The 20,952-nt window shown below is 44.5% G+C and overlaps 2 protein-coding genes across 6 annotated transcripts in view; one reads left to right on the plus strand and one right to left on the minus strand.

Moving 5' to 3' along the window:
* GALM (galactose mutarotase) overlaps window positions 1–3,670 on the plus strand; it is a 65,438-nt gene extending 61,768 nt beyond the window's left edge. For all 3 annotated transcript variants that reach the window (XM_074949863.1, XM_074949861.1, XM_074949862.1), the window contains exon 8: window positions 785–3,670. In XM_074949863.1, the coding sequence (XP_074805964.1) occupies window positions 785–862 (78 nt within the window). In that variant the 3' untranslated portion in view covers window positions 863–3,670. The remainder of the gene's footprint in view (window positions 1–784) is intronic.
* Window positions 3,419–20,746, minus strand: LOC141985587 (serine/arginine-rich splicing factor 7-like). 3 transcript variants are annotated; one of them, XM_074949864.1, is made up of 9 exons: window positions 20,505–20,744; window positions 14,684–14,864; window positions 13,093–13,269; window positions 12,148–12,222; window positions 11,963–12,064; window positions 11,258–11,311; window positions 7,771–7,815; window positions 7,112–7,147; window positions 3,419–5,259 (listed from the first exon to the last, which is right to left on the minus strand). In XM_074949864.1, exons 1-9 carry the CDS (start codon window positions 20,530–20,532, stop codon window positions 5,202–5,204), a joined length of 756 nt encoding a protein of 251 aa, XP_074805965.1. In that variant the 5' UTR covers window positions 20,533–20,744; the 3' UTR covers window positions 3,419–5,201. The 3 variants fall into 3 exon arrangements, with proteins under 3 accessions (XP_074805965.1, XP_074805967.1, XP_074805966.1); XM_074949865.1 differs by lacking the exon at window positions 3,419–5,259 and adding an exon at window positions 5,783–6,674 and having other exon boundaries at window positions 20,505–20,746; XM_074949866.1 differs by lacking the exon at window positions 7,771–7,815.
* Between the last annotated feature and the right edge of the window lie 206 nt (window positions 20,747–20,952).

The raw sequence follows: 20,952 nt of genomic DNA on the forward strand, positions 1-20,952 counted from the left end.
ACCACCAGCCCCGCTGTGTAACAGCCCTATCAAATGCCAGAAGCTGGGTGTGTAAGGAGGTAGCTGAATGCTTTTCTTGTAGGAGGAGGAGATATTTTCACTTGCTGAATGATTGTATCTTAGCAACCAGGGGGTCGCACACTTTGTTCCTTTTGTCAGGTGAGCTCATTGCACCCACCAGGGGCTCTCTGTAGCCCTCCATTCCCCCCAACAAGCTCTCTGTGAACCACCTCCCATGCCCCTCCATTTCAGGGACTCCCTGCCATCCCTTCCCTCATGCCAGGGGTTCTGAACTGTGTCTTAGCAATGAACGCTTCCTACAGTACTCAGCCCTGGCATCCCTTCGCCCATGCCCTGCTCCCGTTCTTGCAGGTATGTGAGAGCCCGTGAAAACACACGTGGCACCCTGCAGCCAAACTGTGAACAGCAATGTACAACTCATTTCACAATGTTCCCCTCCCTCGGGAGAGCTGCGCCTGGAACAGAACAGCTGTTTTAAATGCACAAAACGATGCTGAAGCTGAGGCTTAAAACAAACGTTAAACTAAGCAGTCTGAAGTAGCTTATTTGGTCCTAGCATTTTAATGTGTCCTTAGTTAGCTAACAATAAGCTGTATCGGGTTAAACCACCTTGCCTTAGAAGGCTACTATGAAAGTTCAAAGGAGCACAAGGGTTTTAGATCTTTTTACCAAAGCTAAAAATGGCTCTTGCTGAGCAGTGATCGCACTCAGCACCAAGCTGTGAGACTGTCAGATTGAAGAGACTGTGTTTTTCTTTCCACAGCCCCATTTCCCCAGTGCACTGCTGCGGCCAGGAGAAGAGTACAACCACACAACTTGGCTCAAGTTTACTGCAGCTTGAGGAGTCACCTCTGCAGCCACAAGGAGAAATTCATCACAAAGTGCTCTGAGTACGGGGGAGGGGAGCAGGGGAAATCACTGAAAACAGCAGCAGGAGCTTTCAAACTTCTCCAGCACAGGCAGAGGTGACAGGGGCGGGGACATCTCCTAAGGACGGAGTTTGTAAAAGCTCTCAACTCTGGCTTGACGGCTCCCATTGGAATCACTGGTAAATCTCCCCTTGATGTCAACAGAGGGAGAGTTAGGCCAACGCTGAGGCCCTGATCCCCAAAGGGATGTGCACACCTAACTGCCATTGATTTCAATAGGTGTTAGGAACCTAAATACGTTTGAAACCTGCCCCTTAGTCGATACAAAACTTGTCTTCCTCATCTATCAATTGGACCGTGTCAAGGCCTCTTTTAAACTCCTCTCCCCTTTCTCCTTCCCCATGGAATCAAGTTTAAACATTTTGTCCTGTCTTCCTTCCCGGCCATGCAATCTTCACTCAGGGGACAAGCTTGTCTTTGAGTGAGTCATTCCCACTTGCCCTGTCAATTCTGTCACGTTTGTCTCTTCCCACTCCCCCATCAGTGCTTCTTTCTGCACCATCCCTTTTGCCATTCAAGTGCTAACTAACACCTCACTTCTGTGAACCAAAAATAAATCTACCCACTATTCCTTCTTTCTCTGTATCTGTACTTTAGGCCTGGTCTACACCAGAAACTGTTACCTGTGTATCGGTTAGGGGTGTGATATTTTACCAGTAGTTATACCAGGAAAGGCACTAGTGTGGATGCAGGTAAACCAACAGAACACAGATGTACTTATTTCCCTCTCATCTAGGTATAAAACAGTCCAACTTACTAGTGTAGAGAAGCCCCCAGAGAAAGAACTGCCTTTGTAAGGGTAGCTCATACTCATACAAGTAGGGACTGAAGCCAGGTCTATGGCCTACATCCTCAAAAGCATTCAGCTACTTAACTCCCATGGGCCTATGTGCAGGACTAAGGCCAGGTCTCCACAACAAGCTTTAGCCAGTGTAGCTATGTTGGGCAGGGTTTCTGTTCCCTATACTGGTACTTACAGACTGATCAAATTACTCCATCTTCTCTTCTGTAAACTAAACAGATTGAGCATCTTGAGTCTTTGACTATAAGGCATGTTTTTTAATCATTCTCACCACTCTTCTCTGCACACTCTCCAATTTTTCAATATTCTTGAATTGTGGAGACAGACCTGGACAGACTCTTCCTGTAATAGTTACATCAGTGCCAAACACAGTGATAAATATAACCTCCCTAAATCTATAATCCCATTTATACACTCAAGGATCACATTAGCCCTTTTGGCAACAGCATCATGCTGGAACCTCATGTTCAGCTGATTATCCACTGTGACCCCAAATCTTTGCTTCCTAGGAGAATCCCCCATCTTGTGAGCATGGCCTTGGTTCTTTTTTCCTAGATGTATGACTTTAGATTTGGCTATGCTGAAATGCATAGTTTGCTTGTGCCCCGTTTACCAAGCAATCCAGCACGCACTCTATCAATGTCCTCTTCATTATTACCACAGTGCTCCCGTCTTTGTGTCATCTGTAAAATGATCAGTAATGATGATTCCCACTCAGCCCCTACTTCTTACCATAATTGTTGCCTGGTTCTCTCCCACTGAACATTCTCCTCCCAGCTCTAAGCCTGCAGGTTTTCATGGGCAGTTAGTTTCCTCTTGAACTTGGTCTACATGCACAAGTTACATTACCAAAAAAAAAAAGTGTTAAACTCGTGCAGCAAAATTCTGTGCTGACTTGTTTCAGTTAAGGGTTTGTCATTCCAGTTTAGTTCAGACCTGTTCCCAACCAATTAACGCCAAACCAGAATCAAGGAGCATCCACATAGGAGTTTGCACAGGTCTGACTAGATTTAAATTCACACATCTTAAACGCATGTAACTTTTCATGTACACAAGCCCTTAAACGGCTGTGCTTGTTAATAGCAATAACTAGACTGGCATCATTTCCAGCTGCTCACACCACCAGATGCTCTTAAGGTTTTCCACTACTTGCCAGTTTTTGTTTGCGGAAGAGATGCACTGTTGATAATAGCCCACTTTAATCGAATTGTCTCGACCCTCCACTTGGTAAGGCAACTCCCGTCTTTTTGTGTACTGTTATATATATATATATCTTCCTTCTGTATTTTCCACCCATGCATCTGATGAAGTGGGTTTTAGCCCACGAAAGCTTATGCCCAAATAAATTTGTTAGTTTCTAAGGTTACACAAGTACTCCTTGTTCTTTTTACTGTATTACAGCACATCACTGGTCACAGCTCCTTTACAGTCTGCGCTGCCCACTGTTTGGGCACTATGCCCTCTACCACAGAAGGAGGGACCCTTCCCTTTGAAACAGTCCTGCCCGCATATACCCTGGTTCCTTAAGTACTCCCACGACAGACCATTAGCTGTGCACCAAACTGTTAAATCCTAAGGAAATGCAGTCCCAGCCGCTCTGTTTTCTGTGCTGCTCTGGAGGAGTGGAGAGACAGAAGAGATGTACCAATATAGTAATTTTAGAGTCTGCGTGTTTATTGTGGAGTAGGTTTGTCTGAACAGTACAGAAGAGAAAGAGCTCATTAAATGCAATAGCATCATTCCATGTGGCACTTTTACTAGTTATACTGTAAAAGTGCCAGACAACGGACAGTCTATACTGATGAATGTCATCCTAAGCAATGGCTTCTGGGTATATTTGCTGAATTATTCTAGGAGAATGTTGTCATTTCCTGCTCCTCATTTTGCAGTCTTGTTTTATGGATATTAGCAGAATATTAATCACAGCATAATTAGGATTGGGAGTGGATGCTTCTGTTGCTAAGCAACAATGCACTGAATGTATGGAAATTAGACACCAGAAAAATCAAGACTAGGCATCAAAGCTAGGAAAGTGGCTAGTACACTTCAGAGATAAAGCTGCCAAGTGGAATATCTTCAGAGTGTAGGGACTGCTTAGGGGTTTTAACATCTACCAGACATAAGTGGAGTCTAACATTAAATGAGAAGTCTGTTATCTGAAAATTATGGGTTACCCAAAATTTGTCTTTTGGTCCAAAAGGTCATTTTGCTATTTAAGGTACTACATTAATAACTTCTTTTAATCTGCCATTAGCCATTTCATTAGGAGCCCAAACAAGTCTGCTCTTTCCAATTCAGTGGATGTTTAGAAAACCCTAACAGTTCTTCTTAAATGTTGAAACTGACATCTAGCGACATTACATAAAGTAGTCCAGAATAAAAAAATAACCTGGAGATTTTTAATATTTATTAAGAAGGACGCTGGCAGTCTAACACTATTTTTGCCAATCAGGAAAGACCTATCTGGACAGCCAGTCTGTTTCAACGTGAAATGCCGTATCCCCATGCAAGTCCTGCCTACAGACCAACAAGGCTTTAAGGAGTTTCACATAAGATTCATTTTAAGCTCTTCAACCACATTTTTGCTGTGTGCGCTATAGAGTTTATCTTACCAATGTCTAAACAGGTTTTGTCTACCAGCATACAGGCTGCTTTTATGATTGTAAAGTGTTGCAGAACAGTTCTCAACTGCACAAGTTCACTCAGTTTCATTCAGGTTTTCTCAGGTTAGACTAACTGACCATAAATGGGTTGTTGTAGAGAAAGAGCAACCCAGCTGCCTTTTCTCTCGGGACACGAACCGTTATTTAAAGGTGACCTGCAGTGCAAATACTGTGCTTGTGCCCTTCTGCTTTGTGATAAGAAAGGCTTTACTTTTTGTAAACAAACTTTAGACATTAGAAATTCATACTCTCTCTACATTGAAAGATTACAATGAATAGAGAGCTCATGTAAATGGTATTACAGGAAGTTATGGCAACTGAGCGATCAAGCATTTTTAGTCAGTGTTTAAAATTTTGTCATCATCCATTTAACATCAATAACAAGTTCACATAACTAGAGACTACTTAAAATAAACTGGGACGATTACAATTGGTTTGGGGTAGGCTAATGGTAGCCACCTTTTTACTTGTTAAGCAGTAGGGCACCACAAGGAGGGTTTTATTTAGAAATACACATTTTATTTCAATGCCTCAATAAAAAAACTTGTCAATAAAAGAGCCCCACATTTTCAGATCACAGGATGTTAATACATACAACAAAACAAGTTGTGCACTAGTCTACTGATGTGACTTTGCAGAATTTAAAAGATCAAGATCCATGCCAATAATCAGATTGAAATACCCTTCTAGAACTAAGCCCTTACCATTTACATCAAAGACACCACAAAATCCCTTATAATAATGTAAACAAAATAACGTTCTTCCCAGAAGGTTAACTTTGAAATTTCAGTCCATTCTTACAGGACTTGCACTCCTTCTTCGAGGGCTTCCTGACGGTGAACGACTGAAAGTGAAAAGAAAACAGGAGTCAGTTGGAGTAACTTCAATATTCATCTGGAACTGCGGATTCAACACCACCCACCATACCCAGAAAGCCCTTTCCTCCCAGCACTGATCAGCTTAGCGAGTTAGTTTTACACCTCTACCCCGATATAACGTGGTCCTCGGGAGCCAAAAAACCTTACCACGTTATAGGTGAAACCGTGTTATATCGAACTTGCTTTGGCCTCGAGCATTTCCATTAATAGTCACTTCCCGCCCCCTGACTGACTCCTCAGAACCCCCGCCCCATCCAACCCCCCCGCTCCCTGTCCCCTAACTGTCCCACCCCCTATCAACACCCCATCCCGACAGGCCCCTGGGACTCCAACGCCCCTGTTCCCCGTCCCCTGACCGCCCCGCCCCCAGAACCTCAGAACCATCCAACCCCCCCGCTCCCTGTCCCCTAACTGCCCCCCAAGACTCTCTGCCCCTTATCCAACCCCTCAGCCTCGGCCCAGCACCCTTAAAACGCCGCTCAGAGCAGCGTGTCGGAGCCAGACAAGCGGACGTGCTGATCCACCGGAGCGCGCAACCCCACCGCCCAGAGCGCTGCTTTACTGCGTTATATCCGAATTTGTGTTATATCGGGTCGCGTTATATTGAGGTAGAGGTGTACTTTTAAAACAGACCTTGCATACATACACTGTTAGACCATACCCTCAAGGATGTAAGAAATCTCAAGTTTGCTATAGAGTCATTAGTAGCATTTTAAAGTTTTTAATTAATAAACAATGCATGTTCAAGATTTGACAGTCATTTCTAAAGTGTCCAAAAGAATAGCAGGAAAAGAACAGAGTAAGGAGAAAAAGGAAGGCTACAAACAAGGTCTCAGTGTGGCATGTTACAAGCGACTCCCGTTCCCATGCACTCCTTCCCTCAGGAGATTTTTACCAAGCTTGGAAGAGCTGTCTCCAAGTGTTCAGAAGAGCATACTTACCCGAGTTAATGGAGAATGGTTATAAATGGCTCAGACTAAAATTGAAAAAACAAGGCTAGTGATTAATTACATAAAAACATACAGAAGTTCAAATAAGAACCGATCTGGGCTACAAAAGGGAAATGTAGAGAATTTTATCCTGCTCTTACCATGTAGGAACAGCAGACTGCGCAGCTATTTGTTAAAGTAGAGCCAGCAGCAAGGATGACAGCAGTTTGACTCCATTCAGCCAGATGGGTGTTTGTTACAAGAAGTCTTTAGTTTATGTTTTGTTTCACACATTTAATCTGTTTCCAGCTTTACTCTGAGCCATTTCCATTTCCCACTGTTCTTAGTATTATTCAGATTTTTCCTCTGGCTACAAACATCCCTTGAGAAACTGGGTTCAGTCCTTCATGAAAAAGGTTTAACCTTAAGCCAAAAGTAGTCCATTGCACCTTCTACAAAAGAAGTTAGTCTCATTACAGTCACTGGAGTTTTTAAACAGACTGTTTAAAATGGATTCTCCCTGTGACTATTTTCCCATAGGTTTCATGTGTTTTTGCTTATCCTCTTGCATGGATCTCAGTTCAATGAAACCTTTACAGAGGATGGAAGTCCAACAGAAATAGCCCAAGACAAGCTCTTCATAGTGCACCATGTTCCCACTTTCTTCTGAGCAGTTTACTTCTGGGCGCCTCATTTTAGTAATCAGTGTCATACGCATTAAGGAAGCCCAGTCTCTCCAAAATATTCCTTTTAGTGCTTACAGTTAAGTAAAGGAAAAAGTTCCGGAAACTTCAGTGTTGGGAAATGCTGACTTTTCAGTAGTGATGACAGGACTAACACTGTCATATGTGCTACACCCAGCAGTCTTTAGCAGCAAGTTTCAACTTACCTTCTCTTTGGAGAGGGAGATCTGGACTTTGATCGGCTGCAAAACAGAAAGAAATACTAAGTGACAACTTAATAAAGTTACATTACATTATAACAAAACAATTTCTCCTATACTTAAAAATAGTGAGAAAATCTCCAGAACCTTAGTCAGCATTTTATATAGGTATCACTGACAACACGTCCAAAACCTTTTACAAGGATTTGTAGGGGCATCAAATTAATCCCCACCATCCGTACTAGAGCTGGAGTTAGATATGACTTTGTAGCAAACCCTTTTAGGTGTTTTAAGAACAATTTTTCTTAACTGTCACAACAATTCCGTGATATAGGGGTGGAGAAGAGGAACAAGTTGAAGTTAGAGGAATCAGTACTGTGGTGGAAACGAAATGGTTAAAACAAAAAGATGGGCTAGGGAAATTTCCCTGCCTTCCCCCACAGACACCTGCAAAGAAAATATTTTCTAGCCACAGTTATGTTTGAAATAGAAAACTCACTAAATATTCATGACCTTTGAAGTAAAAATCCCAACTATTAAAACTAAGCAATAACATCCTTCAAATACAAGTGAAATATTGGTCCAAGCAAAGGGCTTTGTGAATCATGACGAAGCAATACTGACTACTAAAAGGTCTAGTGCAGGTTTCAGCATTACATGCTCACCTTTTAGCAGGTGAGCCAGATTTAGATCTACCATGGGACCCAGACCTACAATGGGAGAGAAATAAGGCTCAGCAAGGCACAAGTGGGATGCATGTACAGTGACGTTACCTAAACCAGTGATAATGAAATTCATACCACGTGCCAAGAAAACTGTGGAGGGCTAGTAACCAACAGGCAGAAATCCATCCGTGTGGGGGGCTTTTGCAGTTAAGTTTCAGAAGACAGCTTTTTAATTCAGTGCCACACATGCCGCAGTCATCATTCATCAACCTCTTCTAGATATTATTTGAAACAGTTCATATGAGTACATTGTCCAATCGAAGCTATGACTAGTATTTTCACAAAAACAACTGAGTGCTGTATTCCAGACTGGCAAGATTCCATTGGGATCTTCCACCTAAAAGCCAAGCTGTTTTCCAGACAGTACTCTCCTGCAACTCAACCATCATCATTTCAATGTTAACACCTTCGCCACTTGAAATCTTCAACCTTGGTTAAAAGTGTCTGCTGAAAGTATGACATGTTTTCTAGCTATGAAAAGTTAACTGTTCTGAAAAGACTTCCAAAGGTGTCAGCTACATTGGAACAAGTTTGAAGTGCACCTCAATGTTACCAATGTAGTCCATAAAAGTAGATTAATTTTCATTTTCTAGATAGTTTAATCAACAAATAGTATTTTAGTTTTCCAGTATTCAAGCCTTTCCTCAACTATTTCAGCATTTCATAAGCTTTGATGTTGTCAGGATTTTGATCACTATGTTTAGGTAAACCTTGAACTATTACATTGAGTTCAGTCAGAAGAACACATCAAGTCATTCAACCACTGCATCCCTTAATGTCCTTTCTGAACCAAGAACTTGGTTTCTTTGAAACAAATACTGCCTTAGCCAAGTGACACTGCTGTACCTCAGTCCTAATATTAATTCTTGTAAGAATCTAGAGCTCTCAATCATCTAAAGTCACTATGATCAAGAAATTCACAACCTTCCTTCCTTACCAGCTTCACCACACCAAGTGTTGCTCAACTGCTTTTGCATAGACTTTCTTGACACACACGACAATGAAATTTCACTCATGTGGCCAATTAGTTTATGAAGATAATGCATGAAGCCTGCTACAATAAACCATACTCTGAACTTTACTAGGGTTGCCACTTCCAGGTATTTTCAGAAGCAGAAACCTTGAAACAGGGCACTGATATTCTTTACTTATAGCAATTCCCAGTAGTGTCAGCAGTTAGTTTCTGCATTCCATCTCATGTGATGCACATCTTGCAGTGACTGCTGACCATTCCCAGGAGCATGCATCAATACTCATGTAATGAAATATACCAGCATGTTTTCAAGGCAGATATAAGTTGCTCACTCATATTCATTTGTGTTTGATTCCCCCCAACTATTTCTGCGGTATGCCAACACTTGTGCCATTTTCTTTGCTCAGAAAATCTTTCAACAACAAGAATTAGCATGAGAGCAGTGCCTCCTTAATATAACCACCATCAGAAAAAAGCTGCTGTGTGATTTTGTGACATTTTAAAACTAGCAGCAGGATGAGAATGTTTAACTGGTTCTAGAACTTTTATAGCTCTAATGCCAAGCCTTCCCTTTGTTCTTCTGTAAAGAAGCCATGAGAATCGTCTGCTTACTTGAAAGTCTAATAATGAATATTCTGAAACCATGCACAGTGAACAATATCAATGCTTTTCAGTAACTCGAGTCCTGAAATGGCCACTTAACTGCACACTTACAGTGAAACAGGTATGCTGTGAATAAGTTTAATGTTAAAATGGGAATTCTAGGTGTAATCCCTTCATCTGAGAACAAACTGCTGACTCCAAGAACACAATCCCAGTGCTAAAATTCAGTAGACAATGGTACGCAGGGTTATTCAAGAGTCTCCCTCGCTGACACGTAAATTGAGCTTGATTAGTTGTTCTCCGCATATCACTGGCATATGCCAATTAAAGTCTGGGCAGATTCAATGAAGATGAAAAGAATGGCCAAGTGGAGAAGTGAACTTAGAGGAACAAATGTTAAGGCTCACTGTGGCACTTATGAGGTAACAGGTAGAAAGAGCCCACCTTAGCAGCAAGAGAAAGCACACCACACTTCTCCTCCCTCCAGCCTCCCCCACACTAGGCAGGGCTTCTCACCTCACTTCCTCCTGCATCTTACTGCACCCATGTCAGTATTTCTCCTCTCTTATCCACCGCCTCCTCCTTTGGTCCTTCCAGTGAGGATTCACCTCTCCTGCCCCACTACCAGGCAGGGCTTCCCCTCCTCTTCATCCTCCCCTTCCCCAAGAAAGTTCTCACCCTCTCTCCCACTTGTAACAGAGATCCTGTCTCTTGCCATCACCAGTACCAGGCTCTTCCTCCCCTCTAGGCAGGGGGCTGTCCCACCTGCTCCCTCTAGGTGCTGTTTTCTTTACTTTCTCTAGGCATGCCCCACAACCCCACCCCAAACAGCAGGAACTACTGTTGCTGCTAGAAGAAATGGAAGAGATGCAGCTAGGAGAGAGCTCTTCTTTCATTCTGCAGCCCTTCGAGAGAGGGAGCAAAACCAACGGATGTAGTCAAGAGCAGAGAATGGAACAGCATCATCCGTAATCCCAAATTTTAATTCTATCTTTACATAACAGACAGCAGGAGACCTGGTCCACGAATGCCAGCTTTGCTGTCCATCGCACACCCATGCACGGACTGCAGCTTAGACCTACTCATTACAGAAGTATGAATGAGAACTCAGGCATGAAACATTTTACACACAATTCTTTAAATCTGGTTTGAGACATTTAATTCCTATGATCCGTTCTGTATAAAACAATCCTCCACACTATTATGCCACCTTTTAATCTAATTCAGCTACCACAACTGACTCTTGCTGTCCTGTACCGTTCAGAGATCAGCATTCAGACAGTCTGAATCAGCAGTAACCAAGAATTTGGGCACTAGTGAGTCTTTCATGCACTTGTCCCAGACACATACCCAGGATGCTACAGAATACCGAGAATCTGGCATGGAGAACCCTTGGGAGAGGAATGCTTTAAGGAGTAGCACAACAGTACACTTTGACTTCCTGCAGGTTAGAAGCAGGAAGGAATTATGATCTCAAATGGGCAAGGTGCATTTAAGTACTAGGACTTACTTCAGTTTTAGGTGACTTATGTGTTTCTCATACATATTAACTGGCATACATGCATATTAGTCAAAACTGGTTTATGTACCGAAGGTTTGCCTATTGTTCACCATCACAGCTCTAGACCTAAGGTGTCCTGTAAAACTGCAGGTAAAGTAATAAAATATATTATAAATAAGACTATGATGTACAATTTTAGAATACTTCATACCCCAAATGTGCTGGAAAAGCAGTTTAGACAGCACCCAGCATTTACTTAGAATTGAAAAAAACTAATGCATTTGACCACAAGTTAATTCAGCCTGCAGCTATTAGTTAGTTGCTTTAATCAATTCTGTCAAAGATCTTACCTGCTTCTTGGCCATGTAACGGACCTGGATCTTGATCGTGATCTGGATCTAGATCTAAGTTTGAAAAGAAACTAATAAAAACCAATCAAGCTCCAGGAGAAAGTATTAAGTATTAAAGTCGCCTATCAAAGTAGCCTTGTTGCCGATTGGTGCTAAGGTAACTGTCAAGATCACAGGACCTACAGGGTGCATAGGACAATCAGAACAGACACCTAGATTACACAGAATAAGGCTATAGGTTTAACCATGTAGTCCCAAAAGCTCAGTGCTTGCCTAAATGGTGGGGTAATGTGCTGCACATTAATTTGTCTGTGTAGCCCCTGTTTTTGTTTGAAACAGCACTATGTTAAAGCACACCAGGGAACCTTTAGTGCGCACCAGCAGGGTCTACCCAGACCAATTAACGCACAAACATATTAATGCTCTTTAGAGGTCACATCGCAGTAGTGCACATTTCTGCTCTGTGTAAACAAGCCCTCAGAAAACTATTTTTACACTATCTACTTTAGTTCAAGAGGAACTAAAGTTAATGTGTTCCCCAATAGCCCTTTTAAAGGAATTATAGTTCAGTCTTGAGGATTGTCAGGCCCTTTTCAAAGAGTCTGCTCTGCAAACACGTAAAGTTACACTTCCCACAAATATGTTCTGAATCTACCACCTCAATAAAAACATTATCTGGTAGTCATTGTGCATAATAACAATTACCTTGATCTTTTTAAAGAACCCGACCGGGACCTGCGGGGTGAGGCTGATCTAGATCTACGAGGAGAGACAGATCTGGATCTGCGAAGGGAAGCTGACCTGGACCTGCAGGGAAAAATTTAAAAATATAATTATGCAATGTTTGATTTCTCTTAAAAAAGGGAAGCACAAGACAGTCTGAAACGCACCTCCTACCACGGCTTCGGCTGCGTGACCGAGAATACCTTCTTCCTCTGGACCTTGAATGAGATCTGGACCGTGACCTAATGTTAGGTTAGAAAAAATAAGTATTAGAAAAGAACTTTAGCAATTAGTGCACTTGAGCCTCTGCTGAAGTCAAAATTTCAGACAACTAAAAATTAGTGTCTGTCAGTTGGAAAAAACTCAGGGCCTATTTGTTTTGAGTATTTTTACTACCTAGAAAAGATGTTAAGCTGAATTACATTTAGAATTACATTATAATATAAAACACTGTAATGTGTATTTAAAATAAACCTTGCAAGTTTGCAGGTCGACCCTCTTTGGCCCAAGGTCTAGCAGATCTAGACGATCTAGAAGTATCTATAGCCGATCGCTGCATCTAGGTGTTCTCTTCAATCTAACGACGATCAAACTGACAGCCAAATGAGCCAGGGTGAGGCTTGATTGACGCAAGAAGATTTTTCTAGGTGGGAATGTGGTCAATCTGGTGTTCCTCTTTCTAAACCGGAGGGGGGGGGGCCCCAATTGAAAGCCAAATTTACTGTTACGGCGATCACCGTCTCAAATTTTCTGCCCTTTAAAGAATATGGTGAAGCTAGGTGTAGATGGCTCGAGGGGATCTGGCCTCTTATGCTGATCACCTCAAGGTCTAGGAGGATCTTAATTGTCGGATTTTGCAAGGCGCCTCAGCATGATATCTTAAGGCTCGTGACATTCTGAATCAAGGCGACTGACTCAAACGAAGAAACCTGAAAGGTTTTGACCAGGTTGATTATTAATATATTAACATTTATATGAAATAACAAATTGTAATATATACCTGTATAATTACAGCATTAAAGTTAAATTAAACTGGCATAACATTCTCTCCTTGGCTAATGACTACACCAGTAACTGGTGAAAAGAACCAATCACTCCTTTCACACACATACCTGCTCCTCCGTCGACGACTATAGCGATGACAGTCATAAGCATAATGGCCTTTCTCGCCACATTCATAACATCGGTCATTAGGATCAAATGGTCGCCGCGCGGGAGGTCTATCGTAGCGGGAGCGACGGGGCATGCCTGTTGACAGCTCAACTCTCACTCTGGAGCCACAAATCACCCTGTAATTTGATATATGCAAAATATCAATTAATAATCTGGTATTTTTCCTTATCTAATGCCTATTAAATAAGAAAGCCAATCTCTAAAGAATCACTAAAATTTGAGAATCCCATTTCTGTAAAAGAGCTACATCTTTTAAGCTCTGGTCTACACCTAACACTTCGGTCAACCTAGTTATGTCGCTCAGGGTTCTGAAAAATTCTCACCTGAGAGATGTAGTTAAGCCTACACAAGCCCTGTTGCAGACACTAGGGATGTAAAATATTGAACGATCAAATGGTTAACCAATAAGTATTAGTCTTACCGTTACTATATTGCAGTTTACATTTAAAACAGATTGCCCCTGCCCCCACATGCGAGCACACCATGTGCATTAACAAATCCACCTCTTCCCTATCCTCATCCTGCTCCCCACTCAGTGGCAGCGCCCAGGCAGGACAAGCCAGGCTGCCCTTGCACGGTGATGGCTCGAGAGCCCGGAACAGCAGGGAGCGGGGGCGGATGGACCGCGTTGTGCTCTCGGGCTATCAATGCCGGTTCCCAGGGTTGGGTGCCTCACTCCCCGCCAGGAGCCAGCACAGCAACCCCAGCCGTGCACATGCTCTTCCCCACAAACATGGGCCCCCTGCCTGGGGAGCAGCCGCCACCCCCCGCTGGTCCAGCCCCTCGAGAGGCCCCTCACCGTCTCGGGAGACTATGCCGAGCCCCTGGACACCATCCAGACCCCTACTGTGTGGGCAGCTACTCAGGGCGCCGCTCACTGCTGCCACGTGATGTGGGTGCGGCGGGCTGAGGGGGCAGGTGGCGCTGGGCACTAAGTCTGGCAGTGCCGCTACTAGGGAGTTCTCGCCACCTCCTGGCCTGGCCCATGGGGTGGCCAGGAAGCTGGGAAGCAAGGGGCACGTGACTGGAACTAGCCAAAGTCCCGCAACGCACTAAGGGAGACCAGACCACGTGAGAGGGGAGACTGGTGTTGCCATGACACCTCCCAGTCACTTGACAGGTTCTCCCTGCCACCATAAGACTCCCAGATCACGTGATGGTCTCTCCCTCTCCCCCCACCTCCCATCACCATGACAGTGCGTGGGGCGGGGAGGGGGGGAATATGACGGGGTGCGAACTGGGGATGTAAAATATTAAACGGTTAACCGATAAAATTTTTAGTAGCTTAAACGGGTATTTTTTAAAATGATATTTACACCCCTAGTAGACACCATGAGGTTTATGGAAGAATTCTACCGTCCTCGTCTCTCCAGTGCTGGATTTACGACAGTGATGGAGATACTGGTTCCATCCCTGCTGCAGCAAGTGTCTACACTGCAGTGGGGCGGTGGCAGTGCTGCTGTGGCACTTACAGTTCAGACACATCCTTAGTACGAAGTTAAGGCCGCCAGAAATACAATACGTTCGTACTTTCCATCCAAACCTCGAACTGCATCTTCAGCATCTCTTGGGTCCTCGAACTCCACAAAGGCGAAGCCCGGCGGGTTCCGCGCGATCCACACCGTGCGCAGGGGGCCATAGTAGCTGAAGGCTCGCTCCAGTTCTCCCTTCCCGGCCCCAGTGCCCAGGTTCCCCACGTACACCTTGGTCTCTGCAAGAGCAAATCACACAATCGTTGAGTAACTGAAGCCCTTTCCCTCCCTTCCCCAAGACCTGCAGGGTCGCCCCAGTTGAGCAAGGCGGCTGGTGTAAAGTTACAAACTGCTATCATCACAATTTGCTACTGGCAGAAGTTACTGACATCTAGGTGTTCTTTTTGCTGCCCTGTCACAATTTGCTGCCTCTGACTTTCCCATACTCCCATCCCAGGTAGCAAATTATGACAGATGGGGTAGACCCATCACAACTTTCTACCTCTCACCTTCCCCGTCCCCGTCAAACTGGTGGGCGCAGAATGTATTTGGGGGTATGGGGGGTTGAGATGCTTTAGAGGGAAAAAAATAACTGCACACATTTTACCCACAGCAATGAACAACTAGCAAAGCGGATTCCTCCAGACATGTCAGGTCCTCAGACGGCGCTGTGCCCTTGACTCTAGATGGCGCTGTGCGCTTGACAGATTTCTGTTTAGCTTGCACAGCATTATCCAAAGTTGATGCCATCTGTACATTAATCTGTTTGCTACGATGGGGTGTGCACATTTAACTGAAGGTAGAAGGGGATCTCCAGAGAGTTGTCTCAAGTGTCCAACTCAGGATGGAATTGTTCTGCTCCAAAAAACAGGTGCACCTATCACATTAGTAACAACAGTGTGATGCAAGTAAGCAGTATCTCACTTAAAATTTACATTACTATATACTTCCATGGCTCTGTCTGAATCGATGCCATACTGTTTTTAATATTTAGTGAGAGTTGCATGTTGATGTTTTAAAAATTGGTATATGTACTAGTGTGGCAGGGGTGGGGTGGGGCAAATTACTATAGACACAAAGAAGGCGGCATGATCAGGGGTTAGAGCAGTGGCTTTCAACCTTTCCAGACAACTGTACTCCTTTCAGGCATCTGATTTGTCTTGTGTATCCCCAAGTTTCACCTCACTTAAAAATTATTTGCCTACAAAAATCAAATAAAAATACAAAAGTATCACAACTCACTATTACTGAAATAGTGCTGACTTTCTCATTTTTACCATATAATTATAAAATAAATCAACTGGAATATAAATATTGTCCTTACATTTCAGTGTATAAAGCAGTATAAACAAGTCATTGTATGAAATTTTAGTTTGCACTGACTTCACTAGTGCTTTTTCTGGGGCCTGTTGTACAACTAGGCAAATACCTAGATGAGTATACCCCCTGGTTGAGAACTACTTGGTTAGAGCACTCAGCTGAGATGTGGGAAATACTGTTCAAATAATTTTTCCTCCCTTCTGCCTAAGGGAAAATGAACTTGGGTACCCCACATCCCAGGCAAGTGTACTAATCACTAGGCTAGAAGTGATAAGGTAAATGGTAACCACATCTAGTAGGCAGCCTCTGAGCACAACCACAGGATCAGGCCCACATGCAAAATAAGCATTGCCTCCCACCATCTTCCCTGGTTTGTGAATTGCTCTGCGGCTTGGGTGGGATATAGGTATCCAGATGCCTAGAGTAAGGCAGCAGTGTGCATGCTTAAAGGCAGACACTTAGGCACCTAAGGAACTTTTACCCTCAGAATATAAAAACCGAGTGCTTAAAGGGTTTGGTGAGATTTTTGGGAATTTCAGTGGAACTTAAAATTGGGACACAGGCATCTAAATCTTTGTGAATCTCTTTATAGAGGAAAAAGAGGACCCAGGAATTACAGGCCAGTCAGCTGAACTTTGATACCGAGAAAGATACTGGAAAAAATTATTAAACAGTCAGTTGGTTAAAACCTAGAGGATATAGGGGGTTATAAGGAATAGCCAACATGGACCTATCAAGAACAAATCATGCCAAATAAACCTGATTTCCTTCTCTGGTAGGATTACTGTCTAACTGGATGGGGGGAAGCAGTAGATGTGATATATCTTGATTTTAGTAAGGCTTCTGACACAGTCCCACACGACATTCTCATAAGAAAACTAGGGAAATATGTTCTAAATGAAACTACTATAAGGCAAGGGCATAAAAGGTTAAAGATGATACTCAAAGAATAATTATCAATGGTCAAATTGGGAGGGTATATCTAGTGTGGACTTGCAAAGGTCAATCCTGGGTCCAGTACTATTCAATATTTTCCTTAATTACTTGGATAATGAATTGGAGATTATGCTCATAAAATGTGCTGATGACAGCAAACTGGGAGGGGTTGCCAGCACTTTGGAGAACAGGAGTAGAGTTCCAAAGGACCTTGACAAATTGGAGGCCAGCAACTGGCTGATTAGCCCCTCTCACTGCACCTGGGAAAAACACCTGTGGCTTAACTGGTTGATCCTCATAAAAGGAAGAGCAGGAACTAGAACAGAGGAGCTGTAATACCAGCCAGAGGCTAGAACAGCTATGCTAAGGAACAGGTGGATAGAAGGCAAACTGTGGGTAAATCCTTTATCACAAAGGCTCTGAGGTAAGAACCAGGAACTTTTGGGTTGAAGAACTTATGGGTGTGAGGGATAGACTTGAAGTTTAGATCTTGTTTTGTTGAGGAGATTTGAAATAACAGAAAGAAACCACAACTAACCCTGCTAGAAACTACCTCCCTGGGCTCTGAGATGGTTCCAGGCAGCATTCCCCCAGGGAAGGGGCTATCTGAGCAAGTCTACACCCAACTGGAAGAGGGTGCTATAAGACAACCTCCAATCCCTTATGCTTCCACTCTATTTAAGGATGATTCTGGCCAGGTGATCAACTCTGCATTCTGTACAGGTGCTAAGACACAACATCTATGTTTTAAGTTAGCTGAAAGGATGCAACAAAAATATCATACTGACCCACAAAGGGATGAGGGCAATCACAGTAATAGACTCATTAATATTACCATCATAATGTAAGACATTTGTATATGTATGCAGTATTATTGAAAACTTTCCTGGGATAAGATATGGTTTATAGTGGGGTAGCAAGCAGGTAGAGGCAGAAATTAAAGAGGAATCTTCAGTTAAAGCACCAAACATGTGAACCAATTGGCTAATTCTAATGGGATAAGAGTACTACCACTTTACATGCATTGCTCAGAGATGGAATCACTGTACACGTATGCCACCACTCTCTGCATGCACAGCATCATCTAGCACGATGCTATCAGCCCTTCATTCTCCAGCTCATGAAAGATGTCCTGATCAGCACAGGACAGAAAGGAAGAGCAAGGTAACCTGAAACGTTAAGGTTAAAATTTAAGTAAGTGGCTTATCAGACTTAAATTGATACCACTGAAATAGTGCAAAGGCTTTTCTGTAAACTAAGACAAGTACTCCAGTACTACACGCCTACTCTTTGGATACAAAATGTGGCTAAACCTGGACTGGTTCACATTTTAACTATTCAAAACCAGCCAACTGTCTGATTATTAATAGCTTGTTGGGGAAGGACACCTGCAAGCATCTTTGATTGCGACAGTTAACACTGGCCACCTTACTTTTGAGTGAAAACATCCACACGGGGGGGGGGTGTGTGTGTGTGTGTATATATATATATATATATATACACATACACACACACTAATTTCACACCCTCTAGACATTCCCTTAATAAAAGCCAATAAGGCAAATTGAGGCAAACTATTAAAGCATTTTGAACTAAAGGAATTATCTGGTTTTCCATGACACCCACACAAATGGAGAGCTGAAGACATATAGACGCAAGTACCTCTGATGGCAAAGAAGCAGAACTAGCCACACAATTGGTATCTGTCAAGCTATGAATGTTTAATTTAACAGCCTAGCCAGAATCAAAGTCTGTACCCTCATTGTTAAGAATGTGGGTTTTTAAGTTTGGGGTTTTAGGGTTTTTTTAAACAGGGATTAGCTATCCTCTCCAAAAATCTACTGGAGACACAGCATTCTAATTTAACCAAAAGGCAACCAATACAAAAGAGTAATGGCTTTTTTTAAAAGCCTTCATTTCTGGCAGAACATTAAAATTGCCAGAATGAAGAACATCTCTGAAATGTAGCATACAGAAGGCTATGAAATTAAAAAATGCTATCAGAAGTATAAACAATGCAGTAGAAAAAGCAACATTTATGCATGCAACAAATGAAATAACAAGGAAAGTGTGCATTTCAGCATTTGCAGGATGGGGAATTACTTGGAGAAATAAGGAATTTTTTGAAGTTTTTTTCAGTAAGGGGGAGGGAATCTCATTACTGGATGTCAAACTGTACTTAATGTCACAGGAATGTACAACTGTTCTAGATATGAATTTTTTGGGAGAGGCAACAGGAAAAAGTGTAAAACTAGTGTACCCTAATAACTGAAACAAAAAGGCAAATTAAAATAACCCCTATTTTTAATTTCATTACTTTTGTGGGTGTATGACTCATGATGTTTGAATACTCATCTGCCTTGGGGTTGTATACTTAACTTTCAAAAAAGCAGAAATTTGCCTTTGAGAATTATTTCATACAAGATAGTACAGTGCCCTGAGGGCCAAAGTGTGTTTGGTTTTTTTTAAAAGGTATTTAGGCAAGTAGTGGGATTCTCAAAAGCATCTAGGGGCTTTCAACCTTTGCAAATCTGGCCTGTAGTGAATAGTGTGGAACCTGGTTCCACACAACTGTTGATATGAAAAAGCATAAGGGTCCTGGAGAAAGTGGTAAAACAGCACCTGACGAATGCAATCCCTAGGGGTGGATTAAAGGAAACTGAAGAAGCTCTGATACCAACCCAGGAAATCTGTCAGCCTTGATGTCATAGGAGCCTAAAGAATAAACTTAGTTCTGAATCCCCCCCCCTTCTTTTAAAGAACAAACTGCTAATGTCACCATACAAACACAGTGCTGTAGGAGAAACAGTGAGAGGTGATTAGAAATACTGGGGTTAGTAGTTTCCGCAATGATTATTTGCTCTTAAAAATATGCACCAGGTCAAGGCAGCGCTCAGAGTAATAAGCCACATTTAAAACGAAGTGAAAGGCAGGAATTTACACGCAGAACACCCCTCAACCGCCGGGGTGCGCACGGCGCTACGGCTTTACGCAGACCCCCCCAGCTGAGGGGGGGTTTCTCGCCAACTCTGAAAAGCGCCCCCCCCTTAGCACGGTGGGGGGGCCTCGACTAGGCCCAGGTTCCACCCGAACCTCCCTGCAGCAGGGGCCGCCCTGAGGCGGGGGGAAGATCCAGCCCCGGGCAGCGGGTGCTGAGCGGTACAACCCTGCGGGGGGGGGGGGGGGGAGATCCCTCTGCAGCTACCTCGCGCCCATCATTAAACCCCCCCGCTGCGGGACTCGCCTCTGCAGCCGTGTGCGCCCAGCCCCCCCCGGCTCGCACGCGCATGCTCCCTGGCAGCCGGGGGCGCCCCTCCCCCGCCGAGGCGGCCAGAGGGAGGCGCTGCGCGCGCCGGCGCTCGCGGACAGTCCCCGCCCCCCTCTGAGGCGCCGCCATCTTTGTTGACGCCGCGTCCGTTTCGCTCCCCCGCACCCCTCCCGCAGCCCGGCGCTCCCGCCGCAGCCCGGCCCCGCACCGCCCCTACGCGCGGGGAGCCGCGGCCCTGGCCCGGCGCGCGCCCGACCTGCGCAAAATGGCGCCGCCCCAGCGAGCCCCGCGCAAGCCACTCCCCCGAGGAGCGGAAAGGCGGGGGCGGCCCCTCCACAGCCAGCCCGGCACCTACCGCCGCCATAGCGCCCGTAGCGAGACATCGTCCCGGCTCCGGCCGTAGCTCCGCGCCGGGCCGTTCGCGCGCATGCGCCGGGAGCCCCTAAACGAGCGACTACTCTCGCGCATGCGCACGGCACTCCCCCCGCCCGTGTCTGCGCGCCGGCTGAGGCAAAGCGGGAAGTGGACGCTTGGTTTCTATAGCAACGCGCCGTAGTGCCGTCCGGCCTGTTCTCGAAGGCGGCGGCGGGCGCGCGCCCGGAACTTCCGGCCCGGGCTGTCACGGGCCGCGCCGCGCCGCAAGGGTGGGGGCAGGGCCCATAACCCCAGAGGGCGGGGCCCAGTGCAGCGGGGGGGGGTTGTGGGGCGGGGCCTATGGCCCCAGGGGGCGGGGCCCTAGTGCCGCGGGTTGTGGGGCGGGGCTGGCCAGGGCCCCCGGATGAGGGGCTGCGCCAGAGCCCTAG

The sequence above is a fragment of the Natator depressus genome, chromosome 3 (genome assembly GCF_965152275.1).
Source record: "Natator depressus isolate rNatDep1 chromosome 3, rNatDep2.hap1, whole genome shotgun sequence".
In the NCBI taxonomy this organism is placed as follows: Eukaryota; Metazoa; Chordata; order Testudines; family Cheloniidae; genus Natator; species Natator depressus.

Bases quoted from the DNA above. Each gene is read 5' to 3' on its own strand.
- LOC141985587 (XM_074949864.1), bottom strand. From the start codon at position 20,532: ATGTCTCGCTACGGGCGCTATGGCGGCG. The intron at 7,816-11,257 runs GTAAGATCTTTG...CTCCCATTGTAG, and splicing joins GTTACATGGCCAAGAAGCAG to GTCTGGGTCCCATGGTAGAT. The intron at 5,260-7,111 runs GTAAGTTGAAAC...TTTCACTTTCAG, and splicing joins TCTCCCTCTCCAAAGAGAAG to TCGTTCACCGTCAGGAAGCC.